This window comes from Staurois parvus, unplaced genomic scaffold, assembly GCF_062004578.1.
Source record: "Staurois parvus isolate SC_StPar_1 unplaced genomic scaffold, SC_StPar_1.0 ptg000335l, whole genome shotgun sequence".
Lineage (NCBI taxonomy): Eukaryota > Metazoa > Chordata > Amphibia > Anura > Ranidae > Staurois > Staurois parvus.
Window position 1 is genome coordinate 1,353,137 of NW_028318131.1, and position 21,888 is coordinate 1,375,024.

The 21,888-nt window shown below is 45.3% G+C and overlaps 1 protein-coding gene across 1 annotated transcript in view; it reads left to right on the forward strand.

Moving 5' to 3' along the window:
* LOC149457103 (solute carrier family 26 member 6-like) overlaps positions 1-10,115 on the forward strand; it is a 56,147-nt gene extending 46,032 nt beyond the window's left edge. The window contains exons 18-21 of the mRNA XM_089684075.1: positions 3,177-3,362; positions 4,701-4,755; positions 6,542-6,678; positions 7,993-10,115. Coding sequence (XP_089540201.1) covers positions 3,177-3,362; positions 4,701-4,755; positions 6,542-6,678; positions 7,993-8,016 — 402 coding nt within the window. The 3' untranslated portion in view covers positions 8,017-10,115. The remainder of the gene's footprint in view (positions 1-3,176; positions 3,363-4,700; positions 4,756-6,541; positions 6,679-7,992) is intronic.
* Positions 10,116-21,888: the final 11,773 nt, after the last annotated feature.

Here is a 21,888-nt window from a genome sequence, read left to right on the forward strand (position 1 = left end):
ATGCGGTGTGTGTGCGACCTTGTAGCCACGCCCCCTTCCGGCCAGAACGAGCGATATACACAACGATGACCAGCAATGAGTATAATATCATTTATTACATGACCTATATACACCGTGTTCCAAATTATTATGCAAATGATATTTTTCTCATTTACCTAAATAATTGATGTAAATAACAGTCGGCATAATTCTCATGTTATCAACTATTAAGAGTACAATTCACATTTTATTGAACAAACCTCCTAATGATAACAGGATTTTTGTTCCAAATTATTCCGCACAGTAAGTTTCAAAACACTTTATAGGTTGTAAAGAACTGAAAATTGTCATTTGTTGTGTTTGCAGCATATTTACTGAAATCAAAAGCTATTTCAAGCAAACTTTTAACAACATTTTAACTTTTTAAACATTTGAACCGGTCACGTTACATTGTAACATAGGAGCCCTTATTTGATAGCAGATCACAAGTCTGGCATCCATTGAACTTGTGAGTTTTTGGACAGTTTCTGCTTGAATTTGTTTGCAAGATGTCAGAATAGCCTCCCAGAGCTGCTGTTTGGATGTAAACTGCCTCCCACCCTCATACATCTTTTGCTTGAGGATGCTCCAAAGGTTCTCAATAGGATTGAGGTCAGGGGAGGATGGAGGCCACACCATGACTTTCTCTCCTTTTATCACCATAGCAGCCATTGATGCAGAGGTATTCTTTGCAGCATGAGATGGTGCATTGTCATGTATGAAGATGATTTTATTATGGAAAGCATAGTTCTTCCTTCTGTACCAGGGAAGAAAGTGGTCAGTCATAAACTCCACATACTTTGCAGAGGTCATCTTTACACCTTCGAGGACCCTAAAGGGGCGGACCAGCTCTGTTCCCATGATTCCGGCCCAAAACATGGCTCCACCACCGCCTTGCTGACGTCGCAGCCTTGTTGGAACAGGGTGGCCGTCCACCAACCATCCACTACTCCATCCATCTGGACCATCCAGGGTTGCACGGCACTCATCAGTGAACAGGACTGTTTGAAAATTAGTCTTCATGTGTTTTTCTGCCCAATGCAGCCGTTTCTGCTTGTGAGCATTGGTTATTGGTGGCTGAATAGAAGATTTATGCACAGTTGAAAGACTCTGGAGGACTCTACACCTTGATGTCCGTGGGACTCCAGAGGCACCAGCAGCTTCAAATATCTGTTTGCTGCTATGTAATGGTAGTTTAGCAGCTGCTCTCTTGATCCGATGCATGGATCTGGCAGAAATCTTCCTCAATGTGCCTTTATCTGCACCAACCCGTCTGTGCTCTGAATCAGCCACAAATCTCTTAATAGTGCGATGATCACGCTTAAGTTTTCGTGAAATATCTAATGTTTTCATACCTCGTCCAAGGCATTGAACTATTTCACTCTTTTTGGCAGCAGAGAGATCCTCTTTCTTCCCCATATTGCTTGAAAATGGCGCTCTGCTTAATAATGTGGAACTCCCTCCCTTAGTAGTTTTTCCTTAAATTGGGCTCACCGGCCAATCTAATTATCACAGGTGTCCGAGATTGTTTTCAGTGATCAAAAGAGCCCTGACACACAATGCCATCCATGAGTTACACGGAAAAACAAAATATTTAATCTTTGTGACACTTAAATAGAATTTGCATAATAATTTGGAACACGGTGTACATAAATAGTGATACATAAAATATAATCTGCAGAATTCTGGTTTCATTATCTCATTAGGACAATATATTTTTAACATTTGGATTTTTCATTTGTGTTTATGAAGATTCCTTGGACATCAACATCCGGGTCATCTCCTGTTTCCGCTTATGCGTGATAGATTTTTTGCGAACAACTGTCATACCACCTCATAGAAAATCGGTCATTCGTATGTGAAACAACAACATTTTTCACTGTTGTTTAATCAAATTTTTTCGTTCACAATATCGTTATCGGTTAACACATCCTGCTCATCCACGAAGAGAAAATCGTTCGATCAGCGGTTCCGCAAAATGTTGCGTACGATTTTCTTATCGTGTGTATGGGGCATTAGTATGTTTCCCGAGATAAAAGAAACAAATTATCCTTTGGCTCCGGGGAAAGTGGCAGCTAATTCTGTGATCTATAGTGAAGAAAAAAAAAGCCGGCATTTGCATTTAAAAATCAGCACTGATATACACTTCATATTGCGAAAAAAATTCATAAACCGCAACATTATTTTCAATGGATTCTCATTCGTAAACCGAAAATTACGTTGACCAAGGCGTTCGTAGATCGAGGTACGGCTGTATATATCATCAATCCTCCACTGGCTAGCGTGCCCGCTCACCTCCAAAATGTGACCCACAAGGAGTCATAAAGCATACAGAAAACCTCAAACGATGATCCCAAATAGATGGTCCTCGATAGCAATCAAAGAAAGAGGGGTTGTCTCCGATGACGCTGGCAAACACTCACAGGCATGCTTCAGGTATGGCCACACACCTCTATCACCTCCAGTATCCCCACATAGAAGATTTAAGCAAGAAGAATTAAAAAAGGGGTCCGCAGTCCAATACAGGCAAAGAACTGTAGTAAAAGTGTATAGGATCGGGAGTACCAAGATGGTGGCTGCCGTCCGTACTGGATATCACGTCATCACGCTTCCGTCCTACGCATTGCGTCACGGGTCACGTGACTTCTGGGTTTGGAGGCTGGCACAGAGTCAACCTGATAGAACACCTTTGGGATGAATTAGAGCGGAGACTGCGAGCCAGGCCTCCTCCCCCGACATCAGTGCCTGACCTGACAAATGTGCTTCTGGAAGAATGGTCCAACCTTCCCATAGACACCCTCCTAAACCTTGTGGACGGCCTTCCCAGAAGAGTTGAAGCTGTTATAGCTGCAAAGGGCGGGGCTAACCCAATATTGAACCCTACGGACTAAGATTGGGGGGCCTTTAAAGTTCATGTGCGTGGAAAGGGCGGGGCCAACTCAATATTGAACCCTACGGACTAAGACTGGGGGGCCATTACAGTTCATGTGCGTGGAAAGGGCGGGGCCAACTCAATATTGAACCCTAAGGACTAAGACTGGGGGGCCATTACAGTTCATGTGCGTGGAAAGGGCCGGCCGACCAATACTTTTGACAATATAATGTATATATTTTTTTTCTTCTGCAGGCTAACCTATTATATTTTCCCATCATATTAGAACAAAGAGCAGGATATGACAGAGGGGTCCATTATCATTGTCCCCGGAAATGCAACCAGTGAAGGGCCCGGTGGGAGGAGCCTGCTACAATCTCTTGGTTTGGACAAACCAAATTTCCACTCCTTGATCCTGGACTTTTCTGCGGTGAATTTCGTAGATACTGTCTGTGTAAAAGTTTTGAGAAAAGTAAGTTTAACCCTTCACACCTAAGGGTAAAACAAATCTAAATGCCTAAGCACAATTTTGCAACGTTGACCTGTGTTAGTAAAACCGTACATATCATCACAACTACTTTGTACATCCAGGTGAATTATACCGCGTTTTTTTCAGGACAAATTGAGCTTTCATTTGGTGGTAAATGATAATGGATATCTCCTGATTTTTTTTTTTTATTATCAACGGAAAACTGGCCCAAAATAGTAAAAAAAATATTTTTTTTTTATTTAGCTGTGTGTTTTTTGTTACTACCATAACCTACCACCAAAAAACAACCCAAAATAAATTCTCCAGCTCTTGACGATCACAGCGATACCATATGTGTGTGTTATTTGTTGTTTGTACCCGTAGTACAGCCCAGAAACAATAGTGCGCATTTTGTTTTTGTCTTTTTTTTTTTACCTAAAACACACTGACACCATTTTTTTTTAATCCTGACCTTTCACCTTGACCCAAACAATAACCCTGGCACTAGATCAAAACCTTTTTTCTTTATTTTTTAATATTTATCTTTTTCTTTTTTTTTACAAACATTTTTTTTCTCTCTATGCCAGGAGTTAGAGAGATACAATGTATCTCTCTCCTCCATTCATAGAACGAGAAAAAAAACAGGGGCTGGGCTGCACAGTGACTGATCACTGTGATAGCCAATCAGAGGCTATCACAGCGATCATGTGACCCGGAATCGGGAGTCTCGGGTCCCGATCGTTAGAACGGGACTCGGGGCTCTCAGTGACACCGCGGTCTTTGTGCTGGGAGCGCATGGTGTGGCACGCTCCCAACACAGAGACAGGTACGCAAATATGCGGCCCCACGGAAAAAAGCTCAGTTCTGTGAGGCCGCATATTTGTGTGATGTCGGGGTCAAGGGGTTAATGTTGCTGAGTTTCATGCTGATTTTTTCCAGTACCGTACCTGTGTCCGGCACACTCCCAAACCACCTGATATTAGCATACCCTAAGGATTTGATGCCCATAATAAATATGCATTGAAGCAAAACTAATTGGAGCACCACAAACTAAAAACTCTATTTAATTCATTTTTATTATTCAAAATAAACTCCCCCATCCATGTCTCCATGGTTTATACTGTTGACAAACCACTTTGAAAAACACCCACCTCTAGCCGCAGCCATCATATCCTGGAATCCCTCTGCCCTTAGCTCAGGCATGTAGGCAAGAGGCCGTGCTTAGCTAAGAAAGCCCCTCCTCCCATGAAGACTCCAGGGATGGTTGACATCATTTTGGCCTAGACTAGAAACAAGGACACAACTGAGAAAATGTAAAAAAACTTTATTTTTAATTTACAGATTTTCAAGAATTTTGCTGAAATAGAAGTGGATGTGTACCTGGTGGGTTGCAATGGTAACTATGCTTTAATATCTTGAAGATGTTTGTACCATCACTAAATAATGATTTTTAAAGTGTACCTGTCATCTCTGCTCAGTGATTGGCATTTAGCTGATTGAAAATTCAGTATCCCATCTATCAGATCATTAGGAACTAGTAAAATCACAAATAAAGAAGTGGCAGAGTATATATTGGAGTGTGTATTGTGCCAAAAGGTGTCCCTCTTTCCCATTCCAGAAAGGAAGTTTTTGTAGAAGTAGACCAGTGGTCTCCAAACTGCAGCCCGGGGGCCAGATTTGGTCCTTTGCTTGCTTTTATCTGACCCTTGGGGCATTATTACCGGCCAATGACAACAGGGCACTATTCCTCTCGCTGACACCAATAATGAGGTACTGTTCCTTCCACTCACACCAATGATGGGGCAATATTCCTTCCACTCACACTGATGATGGGGTACTATTCCTCCCACTGACACCAATGATGGGGCAATATTCCTTCCACTCACACTGATGATGGGGTACTATTCCTCCCACTGATACCAATGATGGTGCACTATTCCTCCCACTGACACCAATGATGGGGCACTATTCCTTCCCACTGACACCAATGATGGGGAACTATTCCTTCCACTCACACCAATAATGGGGCACTATTCCTTCCACTCACACCAATGATGGGGCACTATTCCTTCCACTGACACCAATGATGGAACACTATTCCTTCCACTGACACCAATGATGGTGCACTATTTCTCCCACTCACACCAATGATGGGGCACTATTCCTTCCACTCACACCAATGATGGGGCACTATTCCTTCCACTCACACCAATAATGGGGCACTTTTCCTTCCACTCACACCGATGATGGGACACTATTCCTTCCACTGACACCAATAATGAGGCACTTTTCCTTCCACTCACACGAATGATAGGGCACTATTCCTTCTACTCACACCAATGATAGGGCACTATTCCTTTTACTAACACCAATGATGGGGCATTTTTCCTCCAAGTGACACCAATGATGGGGCACTATTCCCTTTACTGACACCAATCACTGACACACTATGGCTCCCACTGACACCAATGAAGGAGCACTATTCCTCCATGTGACACCAATGATGGCTCACTCATTCCTTCCACTGACACCAATGATGGGGCACTATTCCTCCCACTGTCACCAATGATGGGGCACTATTCCTCCCACTGACACCAATGGTGGGGCACTATTCCTCCCACTGACACCAATGATGGGGCACTATTCCTCCCACTGACACCAATGATGAGGCACTATTCCTCCAAGTGACACCAATGATGGGTCACTGTTGCTTCCACTGACTCCAGTGATGGGGCACTATTCCTCCCACTGACATTTTTGTACTCCCACTGTCTACAGTCTGGACCCCCTAAAGTTTGACGGACAGTAAACTGGCCCTTTGTTTAGAAGGTTTGGAGACCCCTGGTTATGACACATCTTTTTTTTCTTCTAATTAGATTTGAATAGAATAGGGATAAGCTAATCCTGTGCATTTACATACAGTGCATTCTGACGCCCTTAAACACACGCCTCAATGCGCACGTTTGAAATTGCATGCCATCACATGAGCATTATGTACTCGCTAACGCATGCGCTGTGGAGTGGACGAGTCCATTCACTTTACCCCTCTGTATGCATTGCTAAAAGAGAGGACTACTGAGGTTCATTTCTTTTGCTTTTTTTACTTTTATAATGAAAAGAGATGTTCGATATTTTGCATCATATATTACAATGACATTAATATCAATATTTCATTCATACAGTTACAGTGATCACCGGTCTAGAGGAAGGGAACTTGTTCAATGAAACCATCACCAAATCTCAGGTGTTTCCCTCTATCCAGGATGCAGTTACATTCCTGACAATGGATCACGACCACATCTCCATCCGTGGTGTCAATGTGAGTGACAACAGGCTGTGCTTCAACCAATGAGATGTCTGCGTCTTTAATTACTTATGTGATTTTAGTACTTGAAACAGTGGTGTCTAAACTGTGGCCTGGGGGCTGGGTGCGGCCCATTGCTTGCCTTCATCCAGCCCTTAGGGCACTATTCCTCCCACTGCTCCCATTGAAACCAACAGTTGGGCATAATTCCTGCCACTGACACCAACAATGGGGCACTATTCCTTCCACGGACACCAACAATGGGGCACTATTCCTCCCACTGACACCTACAATGGGTCACTATTCCTCCCACTGATACCAATGATGGGGAATAATTCCTGCCACTGACACCAACAATGGGGCACTATTCCTTCCACGGACACCAACAATGGGGCACTATTCCTCCCACTGACACCAATGATGGGGAATAATTCCTGCCACTGACACCAACAATGGGGCACTATTCCTTCCACGGACACCAACAATGGGGCACTATTCCTCCCACTGACACCAGCAATGGGTCACTATTCCTCCCACTGACACCAGCAATGGGTCACTATTCCTCCCACTGACACCAACAATGGGGCACTATTCCTCCCACTGACATCAATGATGGGGCACCATTCCTTCCATTGAAACCAACAGTTGGGTATAATTCCTGCCACTGATACTAACAATGGAGCACTATTCCTCCCACGGACACCAACGATGGGCCACTATTCCTCCCGCTGACACCAACGATGGTGTCAACAGCTTACCTTTTCGTGAAGCGGGTCCGGTGTCACCCTGTAGAAGTTGCATGCCGATGATCCCTGCAGGATGGATCGGATCTGCGGATTGAACATAATGGATCGGAGTCCGATCCATTATGCTCCCCAATCCGCAGATCTGATCCACCCTGCGGGGATCGTCAGCATGCAACCTCTACGGAGTGACACCGGACCCGCTTCACGAAAAGGTAAGTTGTAAAGAAAGCCAACGATCCCCGCAGTATAGATCGGATCCATCCTGCGGGGATCGTCGGCTTGCTTTACAACTTACCTTTTCATGGAGCGGGTCCGGTGTCACCCCGTGCGGTAGGTGTCACCCGGTGCGACGCCATTGCGGACAGGCATTCAGTGTTTATATACGGGCCGCATAGAACTTCATGGATGAAAAAGTTATATAAGTGGAGATACTGAGCAGCTGTGACAGATGGTGCAGTCATATGAGACCGCATGCAGATGTTCTAATATTATAGGTGACTTGTAGCTCAGATCAGGCAATTGGCATCAAAGAATTTTCAGACAGGCTGGCTGTGCTCTTCATCTGATTTTTATTGTCTTGCAGGGTACCCCGGACACAAGACTGTGACATGAATATTTCTCTACAGTCAAAAGGTTGCTTGGGACGAGAATAGATATCTGCACTGAATACGTGACAAGAATTCAAAGACCTCTGGGGGACGTTTATCATTTCTGTCGAAATGCGACAGACGTTGCTGAGACAGAGGGTTCAGCAGATTTATTACAAGATTACAGCTTGAGTTCCTCCAGCAGCTGCCCTAAAGTCGGGGGGCAAAAGAGTAAAGCCTGACCTTGACCACGAGTGCATCTGTTTGGGGCTTATTCACATAGATGGCCAACGGCATCAAGCTACAATTCTTGCCAGTGGAGAGAATACCTCCATGTACACTTTGTGTGTGAACAGCCACAGCCAGCAATGGGGTGGGGAGACTTGTACCCTGTGCTGGTGCCGCCACTGTTTGCACGTAACCGCTCAACCGCCAACTGAAATAGGGGCTAGTTAGCCATGGATAGTATGCGTCCGGGTATGGCGGCTTTGGCTGTATGCAAACTGGATGCAGCTTATAGCACAAAGTGCTGCTACATCTACATTTGAATGCTGCTGTTCAGCCGCTTCTATTCTCCCATCTGAACGAGCCCTTAGGCTCCTGTCGCACTAATGCTTGTTTTTCCAAGTGGTTTTCTGGCGCCTGTTTTGTGCGACTGTATAGGGCAGCCCAGCTACTCGAAAGGACTGCCCAAAGCATGACAACCTGGCAGCACTAGGGTCGTTGGTACAAAATCCCAACCACGGCACCACCTGCCTGGAGTCTGCATGTTCTCCCTGTGCCTACGTGGGTTTCCTGCAGGTACTCTGGTTTCCTCCCACTCTCCAAAGACATGCTGGAAGGTGAATTGGCCGATCCCTTTACTGACAATTGACAGTACTTTCCTCATGCTGCGACAGTGCGAGGAAAGTGCAGCCGATAACCGGCAACTGCATTTACCCGGTGATCGCCGTGTCATTGGACACAGCTGATCACGTGGTAAAAGGCCGCTGTGATTGGCCGATTAATAATTACAATACCACTCCAATATAAATGAAATATAATTACTCCCTTACAGCATATATTTCGCCTTTACCCTTGAAGGGGTAACTGTTACTAAATAATTACTATGCCACTCTAACAAATATCACCCCACAATGAGAAAAAAAAAAATCAAAAATAAAAGTCCAAAAAAATTAATAAACCACAAATGTTTGGTGTGATTCTTGCCACTTTCCAAAATGGCCGCTATTCCACTTCCGGTTCCTGTGTGGTCTGACGTCACTTGACGCATTTCGTCATCGGACTCATTCTTTTTTTGAGGTGACAATGGTCGTGAAAGCCCTTGGGAGGCTCTGACATTTGGACAATTTGTGGAAATCACCTTTATGACTTTTTTGAGGGACACTTGTGTGGTTTATTCATTTTTTTGGACTTTTATTTTTATATTTCTTTTTTTTTTTCTCATTGTGGGGTGATATTTGTTAGAGTGGCATATTAATTATTTAGTAAAAGTGATTGGCCGATTACCGTACCCCGTGATCAGCTGTATCCCCCCACTGGGGGCGCGCATGGGGGGGCGTGTCCTGGAAAGACGTCCATGAACGTCATCCCAGGATTACACAACCGCGCTGTAGCCGTCCTTCCGCTATAGCGCGATTGGGAACCGGTTAATATTGGTGCTGGTGGCACTTATTTTTGCAAATTAAAAGAAATTTAGCAGTTTCATGTTAAAAAAAAATCTGTTATTTATTTTTCTTTTTGAGGGGGGAGCAAGTAGCTGGTCTTGCCTAGGGCGCAAAATAGTGTCCGGGGTCAGTAGGGGGCCCCATGAGATGCCCCTGGTACATTTTTCATAGGCTTTTTTGAGTTTGGGGAAGGACACAGGGGCCCCATGATCCCCTATTGCCCGGAAGCCCCATGAGTTGTCAGTCCGCCCCTGCCCACCATATTTTCAGCCTCTTACCATCTGTGTCGAAGAGGCTTTATTGCTGATTTAACCACGTGTGTGAATTGAGACTACTGTCATGAAACTCTTATGTGCCTTCAATTGCCTGTAAATCAATGATCTTGAATTACTTGTTGAACTGTCATGTAACTTCTGTCTGTAAATAAATGAAATGCCTGTTTTGTATTGCAACTTCTCTATATTTATGAACAGCTGTGTATGAGAACAGAGGACAAATAAGGATGGTCATTGAATGAATGGTGAAACCTCATTTATATCATAATTGCAGCGCTAGAATAATAATAATATTATGTCAAATAGCAATATAAAGTGATAAGTGAAACAGCGCTACCAAGGAGCACCATAAAGTGACAAGAATCCTATATGGACAAAAAACCAGTGACATAAACGCACAGTATAAATGTATATTAGTCCACACCAGGGGCGGACTGACAACTCATGGGGCCCCCGGGCAATAGAGGATCATGGGGCCCCTGTGTCCTCTTCCACACTCAAACCACACACAAAAAAGCCTATAAAAGGTACCAGGGACATCTTATGGAGCCCCCTACTGACCCTGGGCCCTCGGGCAGTGCCTGAGTACCTGAATGGTCAGTCCGCCTCTGGTCCACACAACTTCTTCCTTAGATATGTGTTTATATCATCCAGTGTGTGCGGATACTTAGTAGCTGCTTTACAGATTCAGACAAATTATTATTATTATTATTATTATAGAGTATTTATATAGCGCCAAAGGGTATGCTTAGCGCTGTATAGTAGCAAGGGGGACAGAATATTATTATTATTATACAGTATTTATAAAGCGCCAATAGTTCGCTCAGCGCTGTACATTACAAAGGGGGAGAGAACATGTGACAGAACAATACCAATACAATGCAAAACATGAGGGGATCGAGGGCCCTGCTCCTTGGAGCTTACAATCTAGGAGGGAGGGGATGGTGGCACAGGAGGAGATAGCTGTGGGGGATGGAGTGGTAGGAAGAGTGGAGGAGGTCGGCAAGTTAGCAGGGGGTGGGGTAGGCTTCCCTGAAGAGATGGGTTTTCAGGGTGCGCCTAAAGGAGAGGAGAGTAGGTGATAATCTGATGGGTTGGGGCAGGGAGTTCCAGAGGATGGGTGACACCCTGGAGAAGTCCTGGAGGCGGGCATGGGAGGAGGAGACCAGGGAACTAGAGAGAAGGAGGTCTTGTGAGGAGCGGAGAGTGCGTGTTGGGTGGTACTTGGATATTAGGTCAGTGATGTAGTTCAGGGCAGTATGGTGGACGGCTTTGTACGTCAGGGTTAGGATTTTGAATTTGATCCGCTGGGCAATCCGAAGCCAGTAGAGGGATTGGCAGAGGGGGGTGGCGGAGATGGAGCGGTTGGAAAGGTGAATGAGTCTGGCAGCCGTATTCAGGATGGACTGAAGCGGGGATAGCCAGCGGCGAGGCAGGCCAGTGAGGAGGGAGTTGCAGTAGTCGAGTCGTGATATGATGAGGGAGTGGATGAACTGTTTAGTGGTTTCTGGGGTTAGGAACGTGCGGATTTTGGCGATGTTGCGGAGGTGGAGTCTGCATGAGTTTGTTAGTGAATGGACTTGGGGCTGGAAGGATAGGTTGGAGTCCAGAATGACACCAAGTACTCTGGCCTGCGGGGCGGGTTTGATGGTGGCGTTGTTAGATGTAATGGAGAAGTCAGTGGGGGGTGGTGTCCGGGCTGGGGGGAAGACAAGAAACTCGGTTTTGGAGAGGTTCAGTTTAAGGAAGTGGAGCGACATCCAGTCTGATATGTCGTTCAGTAGGTGTGTGATTCGGGAGGAGACTGAGGGGGTGAGGTGGGGGGTTGAGAGATAGATTTGTGTGTCGTCGGCATAGAGGTGGTAGTTGAAGCCGTGAGAGTGTATGAGTTGGCCAAAGGAGGCGGTGTAGATGGAGAAGAACATGAGACAATACAGTAACAATACAATACACGAGGGGTTCGAGGGCCCTGCTCTTTCAAGCTTACAATCTAGGATAAGGTGCAAGGTGACTCCTTGTGGGTAAGGAAGATGAGGGGTGCTTGCACTCAGCGGACGCACAACCAAAATGTGCATGTAAAAGGCATTCTGTAGGGCACTAGCAGTCATCTAGGAACCGTTGGGGATATGGTACTTCTCATTTATTTATTTCAGGTACTTAATAGTGCTGTCAATTTACACAGCGCTTTACATATATATTGTACATTCACATCAGTCCCTAACCCTCAATGGGCGTACAATCTAAGGTCCCTAACTTACATTTTATACATACACATACTAGGCACAATTTAGACAGGATCCAATGAACCTACCAGCATGTCTTTGGAGTGTGGGAGGAAACTGGAGTACCCAGAGGAAACCCACACAGGCACAGGGAGAACATGCAACTTCCAGGCAGGTGGAGCCGTGGCTGGGATTTGAATCAGTGACCCTAGTACTGCCAGGCAGAAGTGCTAACCATTTAGCCACTGTGCCACCCTTAACTGGATTTCAGACCTCTCCATGGGACCCTCACAGCAAAAAGGACAGCTCCTCGGTGTTAGCTCCACCTGGCATCACAGCAACTTAGCAATGCTGGATATCCACCTTATAGCAGCTCCAGGGATAAGCCACCAGAAAAAAGCTATTATAGTGTAGTATTTTTATTATAGCCAATAGTAAACAGCTTATGGTTCAATATAGCTGCCAAAAAGCATATAACGGGCTTAATCCTGCATGTAAATAAAAGCAGGCATAGGCATGGGTGTAGGCACATGCAGAGGTGGACTGACCATTTGGAAACGCGGGCACTGCCCGAGGGCCGGGGTCAGTAGGGCGCCCCATGAGATGCCCCTGGTACCTTTTTCATAGGCTTTTTTGAGTTTGGGCAAGGGCACAGGGGCCCCATGATCCCCTATTGCCTGGGGGCATGTAGCATGCTGTGACCAATCACAGCTCTCACGGTAGTTCTCAATGGCTGCAAAAATGCAGCCAGAGAGAAGGAGAAATGATTGCTTTTACAGCCTTTATGGGTGTAAAAACAATGTGTAAAAAAAAAAAATCTTCATCACCCCCCACAAGTAGTACAGTGTCACCATGGTGACACTGTACTGCTAGGGTAACAGTATGTAGAAAAAAAACAAACAAATAATAATATAAAAAAAAAAAAAAAAATGTAAACATTTTTTTTTAATTATAATTATTGGTTATAAACTAATTTGGGTTATTTTTTTTAACTGAATACATTTTGGCCAAGATTTATGATGAAATATTTATTTGCAAAATTTTATAAGAAAAACACTTTTTTTCAAAATTTATATAGCAAAAAAAATAAAACTCCCAGTGGTGAATAAATACCACCAAAATAAAGCTTTACCTGTCTCAAAAAAATGGTAAAAAATTCATATGGGTACAGTGTTGCATGACCGCGCAATTATCATTCAAAATGTGATAGCGCTGAAAGCTGAAAATTGGCCTGGACAGGAAGGGGGTAAAAGTGTCCAGACTTGAAGTGGTTAAAGTGGAAGTAATTCCACTTTGGTATCTTTTACCTACAGGTAAGTCTTTAACCCCTTGACACCGGTGCCTCCCGGCCCTTTAAGGGTTTCAGAAGCTGGGAGGCGGGGTCAGGGTTTTAGGGTCATGTGACCGCCGTGATTCGCTGTCACGGCGGTCACATGATCAGGAAAGGTCCAGATCGAAAGAGGACTCATATGTACATCCCATGATAGTTTGCTCCCAGGCAAGACACACAATAGAACAATGGGATGCAACCACATGGCACCAACCAACAACAATCCCCCACCCCAATATTAGGACAGATCACCCTGTACCCCTAACAGGCACAGGGTGACTTACACATAATAGGGATATGGGGAGCTGAAACAGGGGTCTCCTCACCACTTCAAAGTGAGATGGGTTCCATGGACCCCCACCCAAAGTCACTCCCGTCAGAGCCAGCTTTTTCACACAAGTTTATAGAGCACGTCCTTCAGTGGTTCTAAAGTGTGAAGCAGTTGCCCGGTCTCCTTAAGTGGGTCCAAATGTTCAGAGAACCCCTTTAGCATCTCAGCCTTCAGTCCCTGGATTTTATTCATGCCAAGTACAGGTGTACCTCGGTTTCCGAATTTAATGCGTTCTCAGAGACGTTTCGTACTGTGAAAAATTCAAAAACCGAAATGCAGTTTCCCATAGGAATGCATTGAAAACCAATTAATCCGTTCCGGAAGTCAGAAGAAAAGTTAAAGTCTCTTATCTGTTCAAAATTCTATAAAGTGCACTTTAAAGGCATAAATACTATACAGGGACATTATTAAAAATTTACAGAATGGCTCCAAAACTCGATGCAAAAACCGTGCCAACACCTCCACACTCTACGCCACGTGCTACCCACAGACTCCAACATGCATGGGGGCAGTGCTATAAACCTCCCAGGCGCAATTCATCCCGGGGAAACTTGCTTCGTACTGCGAAACAAAATCGTAAATGCATTGAAAACCAATTAATCTGTTCCAGAGGTCAGAAAAAGTAAAAAAAAGTCTTATCTGTTCAAAACTCTATAAAGCGCACTTTGAAGGCATAAATACTATAGGGACGTGATTAAAATTGAATTAATTTGTAAATGCAGTGAAAACCAATTAATCCGTTCCGGAGGTCAGAAAAAAGTAAAAGAAAGTCTTTTATCTGTTCAAAACTCTATAAAGCGCACTTTGAAGGCATAAATAAATACTATACAGAGACATGATTAAAAATCTCCAGAATGGCTCCAAAACTTGATGCAAAAACTGTTCCAACCCCTTCACACTCTACGCCACGTGCTACCCACAGACATAAGGGTACGCCTGTATCACCTATGGTCGCAGCGCTCCTGTACTGCATGTGATTACAAAGCCTTCCTGGCCAAGGTCCTGGCCCTACAGCTCAATTTTCATCCAGGTAGTGCCACTTAGGCTACGTTCACACTAGCCTTGTGTGCAGGCGGCAGAGAGGCATTTGGGAAGCGTTTTTACCGCTTCCCAAACGCCTCTGCCAATTCTGCACATTACAGCACATGGTGCTGTTCTAACGGGAGCGTTTGCGTCGCATCGCGGCAAAACGGACGCCTCTGGACGAGTCAGGAGGCTTTGAAGCCTCCTATTCTCGTCTATGGTGCCGCTCCGCAAATGCCCGGCCGGCGTTTGCGGTGCGGTTGCGACGCGGTTGCGGGGCGTTTGCGGAGCGGTAACACCACTCAAACTGCATTATAGGCGTTTGTGGGGCGTTATTAAGGCTCGGCAAACGCCTAGCAACCGCTGCTAAACCGTGCATGCGGCGTTTGCAGAGCGCTAGCCGAGCGTTAAAAAACGCTCCGCAAACGCCGGACCAACGCTTGCCAAACGCTATAGGGGCGTTTGGCAAGCGTTGGCAAAACAGCCAAGTGTGAACGAGCCCTTACTTCTATGGGGAGTTTATTGGTGGCTGTCAACGAGATCCATGGAATGTCCTGGCTTTATTACAGGAAAATATCTCCAGAACATTGATTTTGGCAGGACAGTGACCATTCGGTCTATTGGCCATCAAAGAAGTCACATACAACAGGACAGAGCCTACTTTCTTCTGGAGTAAAACGCCTGGTGTCACTGTTCCGCCACTCCCATCACCCTCGTCTGACATGGCCGATTCTGCTCTGTGACACCACTTGTAACAGGATGGGTAACCAAATGATCAGACAGAGAGGAAATGTAACGTGCAGATCATTAAACAGGTGCAAAGTTAAAATCAATAATGCAGAACAGGTTCGGCAAAGGGCTTGAATTCGCTGCAGAATAATACGAAACAGATTATGAAAGCTGCACAAACATGGCGATGTCTCCGACTCAATCAGGGTAACATAGTCCCCTCCAGACTTAAAAGAGAGAGAGGTAAAAGAGAGTCTAGCTTAGAATCACTAATTCAGTAAAAGAGTTCAGAACAGCACAGGGGCGGACTGACAACTCATGGGGCCCCCGGGCAATAGATGATCATGGGGCCCCTGTGTCCTTGCCCAAACTCAAAAAAGCCTATGAAAAAGGTACCAGGGGCATCTCATGGGGCCCCCTACTGACCCCGGGCCCTTAGGCAGTGCCCGAGTTTCCAAATGGTCAGTCCGCCCTTGGAACAGAAACAGCTACTTTCCCGTATCATGGCTAGAGATGGGCACTCGAACAGCTCCCCACAATGCACTGTGACCTGACAGTGCACTGTGATTGGCCAGAGCAATGCACCTGACCACAAATCAAAGCGCATGATGACATCACAAGGGACAAGGGTGACCCCGCCACCTTGTGACATCATCACAGTATTTAAAGTGTTACTAAACCCACAAGAGTACAATCAGTCTGTAGATGCAGTAGCATGCTTGTTATACTCACTGTGGAATGTAAGGAGTTAATCCTCTGCATTGTGTAAAATGGCTGTTTGATCCTTTCTTCTCTCTTCCTCCCCATTTTCAAGCGGCCACCTCTTATCTCCTAATAAGACAGACTGAACCAGAGGCATTTTGCACATGCTCAGTTTGGTGTGTATTGAGTTTTTTTTTCCTTGGGAGAGCACATGTGATCAGCACAGGGCCGATCAGCACAGTCCAGACAGAGGTCAGGGGTTTTGCATCCTACTAGAACAGAAAGAAAATTCCTCCTACAAGCTTTAGCTAGTGCTCTGTTGGACACTGATAGAAGTCACAAGAATGCTATACACAGGTCTCTCCCCCTCGGGTGCCGGCGGGGAATCACCGGCCAGGACCCAGTGACTGACAGCTGAGGCCGCAAATGGTGGCGCACGTAATTTATGTGATTTTGCGCGCCCGTGCCACCCTGGTGTATTTAGGTTTTGTGCTGCCCTAGGCAACACAAAAATCGGATGCCCCCCTGCGGAGAGAGCCTGACACCAACCAACACCACCCCCCCACCCAAGATAGCCTTCCACTACCACCACCCTCCATACACCAGCCACCCCAACCCCCACCCCCCAGCAAGAGGGAGAAAAACATTCACCTTCACAGCTCCAGACATCCCCTGGAATGAGAGTCGGGCTCTGCATACACTGTCAAGGAGCCCACAGCCTCTCTTGGATCCCACCAGGTCCCCATGCCACGTGCGTCCCTTCTTCTGTCTCTTCTTCCAGGAGGCAGTGCTGCCCCCCCCCTGAAAAATGCTGCCCAAGGCAAATGCCTTGTTTGCCTTGTGGTAAATACACCTGTGCTGTAGCAACATTTCTGCTATAGGGCGGCGCAGAAGCGGTTAAGAGAGTGTTTTTGGACTCTTGAAACGCGTTGGCACTCTTTGGATCGACCCCTGACTGTTACTGGATTAAAGTCATATCTGGACCTTTTAGGAGTGGTGTGACTATTCCATTTACAGTTTTACTACAGAACCAGAGGGCGGGCAGCTGGGCCAGAACCTAAAAGCATGCAGCTTCTCCAAAAGGATGAAATACTGTGGGAAGCCCCTCCACAATTGCCATCAGAGTTCTCTAGTTCCAGTGGGATGGCCTCCTTGTGTCCTCAAGCCTGGGATCCCTCCAGCTGTTCACCTGTGTTACCAATGCAAGCCTGGACCTCAGAGAGACAGATGCTGTTTGTCATGATTAGTGATGGGACAACCCCCCCCCCCCATTCGGTTCGCTTTGAACATTCAAACCTTACGAAAGTTTGATCACAAGGGGAAAATTCACTTGGCTGTATCTTACCGCATCTGAATATGTTGTAAGACACCACACAACTACTAAAAACATTCTTTAATGTTTCAGCTGTCAGCAGAGTTCCCCCACTGACAGCTGAATATAAAAAGAATTGCCAGCATTGCCCAGCAATCAACCAATTCAATACCGGGCACTTTTACCCCTTCCTGCCCAGGCCAGTTTTCAGGTTTCAGCGCTCTCACAATTTGAATGACAATTGCGCGGTCATACAACACTGTACCCAAACTAAAATTTTATCATTTTCTTCACACTACTAGAGCTTTCTTTTGGTGGTATTTAATCACCGCCGGGGTTTTTATTTTTTGCTAAATTAACAAAAAAAGACCAAAAATTTTGAAGAAAAAACACGTTTTTCTTTGTTTCTGTTATAAAATTTTACAAATAAATAATTGTTCTTCATAAATTTAGGCCGAGATGTATTCTGCTACATGTCTTTGGTGAAAATAACCCAAATTAGGATGTATTATTTAGTTTGTAGGAAAGTTATAGAGTTCACAAACTATGGTATAGATCTGAATATTGATCAATCCTGAAGTACTGACAGCCAATCTAATTTCTTGAGGTCCAAGAATGTCAGAACAGTACAGATATCCCCCAAATGTCAGAACAGTACAGATATCCCCCAAATGTCAGAACAGTACAGGCATCCCCCAAATGTCAGGACAGTACAGATATCCCCCAAATGTCAGAATAGTACAGATATCCCCCAAATGTCAGAACGGTACAGATATCCCCCAAATGTCAGGACAGGACAGATATCCCCAAATGTCAGGACAGTACAGATATCCCCCAAATGTCAGGACAGGACAGATATCCCCAAATGTCAGAACGGTACAGATATCCCCCAAATGTCAGGACAGGACAGATATCCCCAAATGTCAGGACAGTACAGATATCCCCCAAATGTCAGAATAGTACAGATATCCCCCAAATGTCAGAACGGTACAGATATACCCCAAATGTCAGAACAGTACAGATATCCCCCAAATGTCAGAACGGTACAGATATCCCCCAAATGTCACGACAGTACAGATATCCCCAAATGTCAGAACAGTACAGATATCCCCCAAATGTCACGACGGTACAGATATCCCCAAATGTCAGAACAGTACAGATATACCCCAAATGTCAGGACGGTACAGATATCCCCCAAATGTCAGGACAGTACAGATATCCCCCAAATGTCGGGACAGTACAGATATCCCCCAAATGACCCCTTTTTGTAAAGTAGACAGTCCGACGTACTTCATAAGAGGAATGGCGAGTTTTTTGAAGTTGTATTTTTTTGTCAGAATTTTTCAGAAAATGAAAAAAATTATTTTCACAATTTTTTTTTTACATACTGTCACCAGTGCAGTACAGCGTCATCATATAACTGGCATGGCGGTGATCAGGGACACTGACTGGTGACAGTATGAAAAAAAAATATGTATTTTTTTTTTATTAATTTAATTTTTTATTACATTTTTTTTTTTAAGATTTTTTTTCATATTTCACTATGACCAAAGTAGTACAATGTTACCATAGTACCATTGTACTACTTTGGGGAAGTGATCAGTATTTTTTTTTTTACACAGTTTGCTTATAGCAAAGAATTACTTTGCTATAAGCAAGCATTTACCTGAATGACATCGATTCATTCAGGGTTTTTTTTTTTTTTTGTGCTTAGCTGTGATTTGGCCACAGCTAATCACATGACATGTGCATGTGATTAGCTGTGACCATTCACAGCTAGACACTAGTATACAATGGATGACATGAATGAAGCCATCCATTGTATACAACTGTCATGTGACCTGCTGTGATTGGTCACAGCAGGTCACATGGTACCGGCAACGGGGGCCAGTACTCAGATCTGTCATCGGCCGTGTCCTAGGTACACAGCCGGTGACAGATCACGCCGCTGCGCGGCTCTGCAAGCACGAAAACTGCGCATGTGCGGGAGGACGCCAAATGGCGTCCACCCCGGAAATCTAGTGCATTTTTGCGGCTGCCAAACGGCCATTGGCCGTGCGGCAAATGGTTAAAAAAGAAAAAAAAAAAAAACGATCGGGCCCCCCCCCATCCGTACCGAGCCCTTTGGTTCTGGTATAGATTTTGAGAGGAACCGCCACACCAACATTTTTTTAAAAATGGCATGGGGGTCCTCCCAAAATCTATACCAGACCCTTATTCGAGCACGCAGCCTGGCAGGACAGGAAAAGGGGGGACAAGTGAGTGCCCCCTCCTCTCTCCTGAACCATACCAGGCTACTTGCCCTCAACATGGAGGGGGTGCTTCGGGGCAGGAGGACACCTCCCCCCTCCAAAGTACATTGTCCCCATGTTGATGGGGACAAGGACCTCTTCACCATATTCGTGGCCGGTAGTTGTGGGGGTCTGCGGGTGTGGGGCTTATCGGAATTTGGAAGCCCCCTTTAACAAGGGGCCCCCAGATCCTGCCACCCCCTCATATGAATGAGTATGGAGTACATGGTACTCATTCACAAAAAACAAAAAAGTGTAGTTTAACCACATCCTGTCCGGCCATTGTATATAAACGACCGGACGGTGGCAGTGCAGGGGCGGGTGGCCGTTTATATCCCTGGGAGCGCGCAGCTCCGGACACAGTGGAACACCGATCATTGGACGGGACCACTGTACGAGGTCCCGATCATGTGTTCACTGATTGGCCAATCAGTGATCACATGCAGAGTAGTAAGCAAGATGTTACTTCTGACATCATTGCTTACTATGTGTGAAATCTGTGAATGATCACAGAGATCACATGGTACAGGGCTATTCACAACAACCTTGTACCATGTGACAAGCTGTGACCAATCACAGCTCACACAGTATTTCTCAATTGCTGCAAGAATGCAGCCAGAGAGAAGGAGAAATGATTGCTTTTACATCCTTTATGGGTGTAAAAGCAATCAGTGTAAAAAAAAAAAATTTATATAAATGTTATAATTTTTGGTTATAAACTTACTTGAGTTATTTTTTTTTTACTAAAAAGATAATGGAATAAATTTTGGCCAAGATTTATGATGAAATATTTTTTATTTGCAAAATTTTATAAGAAAAACACTTTTTTTCAAAATTTTTGGACTTTTTCATTTACATAGCAAAATAAAAATCCCAGTGGTGAATAAATACCACCAAAATAAAGCTTTATCTGTCTCAAAAAATGCTAAATAAATTCATATGGGTACAGTGTTGCATGACCGCGCAATTGTCATTGAATGTGTGATAGCGCTGAAAGCTGAAAATTGGCCTGGACAGGGAGGGGGTGAAAGTGTCCAGACTTGAAGTCGTTAAAAAATGACAGTATACAGTCTTTGACAAGTCCTTTATTAAAAACAAAAATTAAAAAAAGTCCCCCAAAGTAGATCCAACGTCAATCATGATGCCCGCCGCCACGCTTTGCTTTGGATGCTGGCTCCCCCTGTCTGACACCAATGACGGGACACTACTCATCCCACTGACACCAATGACGGGACACTAATTATCCCACTGACACCAATGACGGGACACTAATTATCCCACTGACACCAATGATGGGACATTACTCATCCCACTGACACCAATGATGGGACACTACTCATCCCACTGACACCAACGACGGAAACTACTCATCCCACTGACACCAACGACGGGATACTACTCATCCCACTGACACCAACGACGGGAAACTACTCATCCCACTGACACCAACGACGGGATACTACTCATCCCACTGACACCAACGACGGGAAACTACTCATCCCACTGACACCAACGACGGGACACAACTCATCCCACTGACACCAACGACGGGACACTACTCATCCCACTGACACCAACGACGGGACACTACTCATCCCACTGACACCAACGACGGAAACTACTCATCCCACTGACACCAACGACGGGACACTACTCATCCCACTGACACCAAGGACGGGACACTACTCATCCCACTGACACCAACGACGGGGCACTACTCATCCCACTGACACCAACGACGGGGCACTACTCATCCCACTGACACCAATGATGGGGCATTGTCACCAACACCTGGGTATTTTCTGCTCCCACCGGCCCCTCTAAAGTCTGAAGGATAATAAAGTGGCTCTTTGCTTAGAAAGTCTGGAGACCCCCTTCCCTCTGCAGTTGGAATGCACCCAGAGACCTCTGGTGTCACTGGACCCCAATCCACAGGAGGAGCTATTTCCCCTCCACACAAGGTCAGCTGCAGTCCCCCCTCCAGCCTCTAAGCGCCGCTGTTCACTCTTC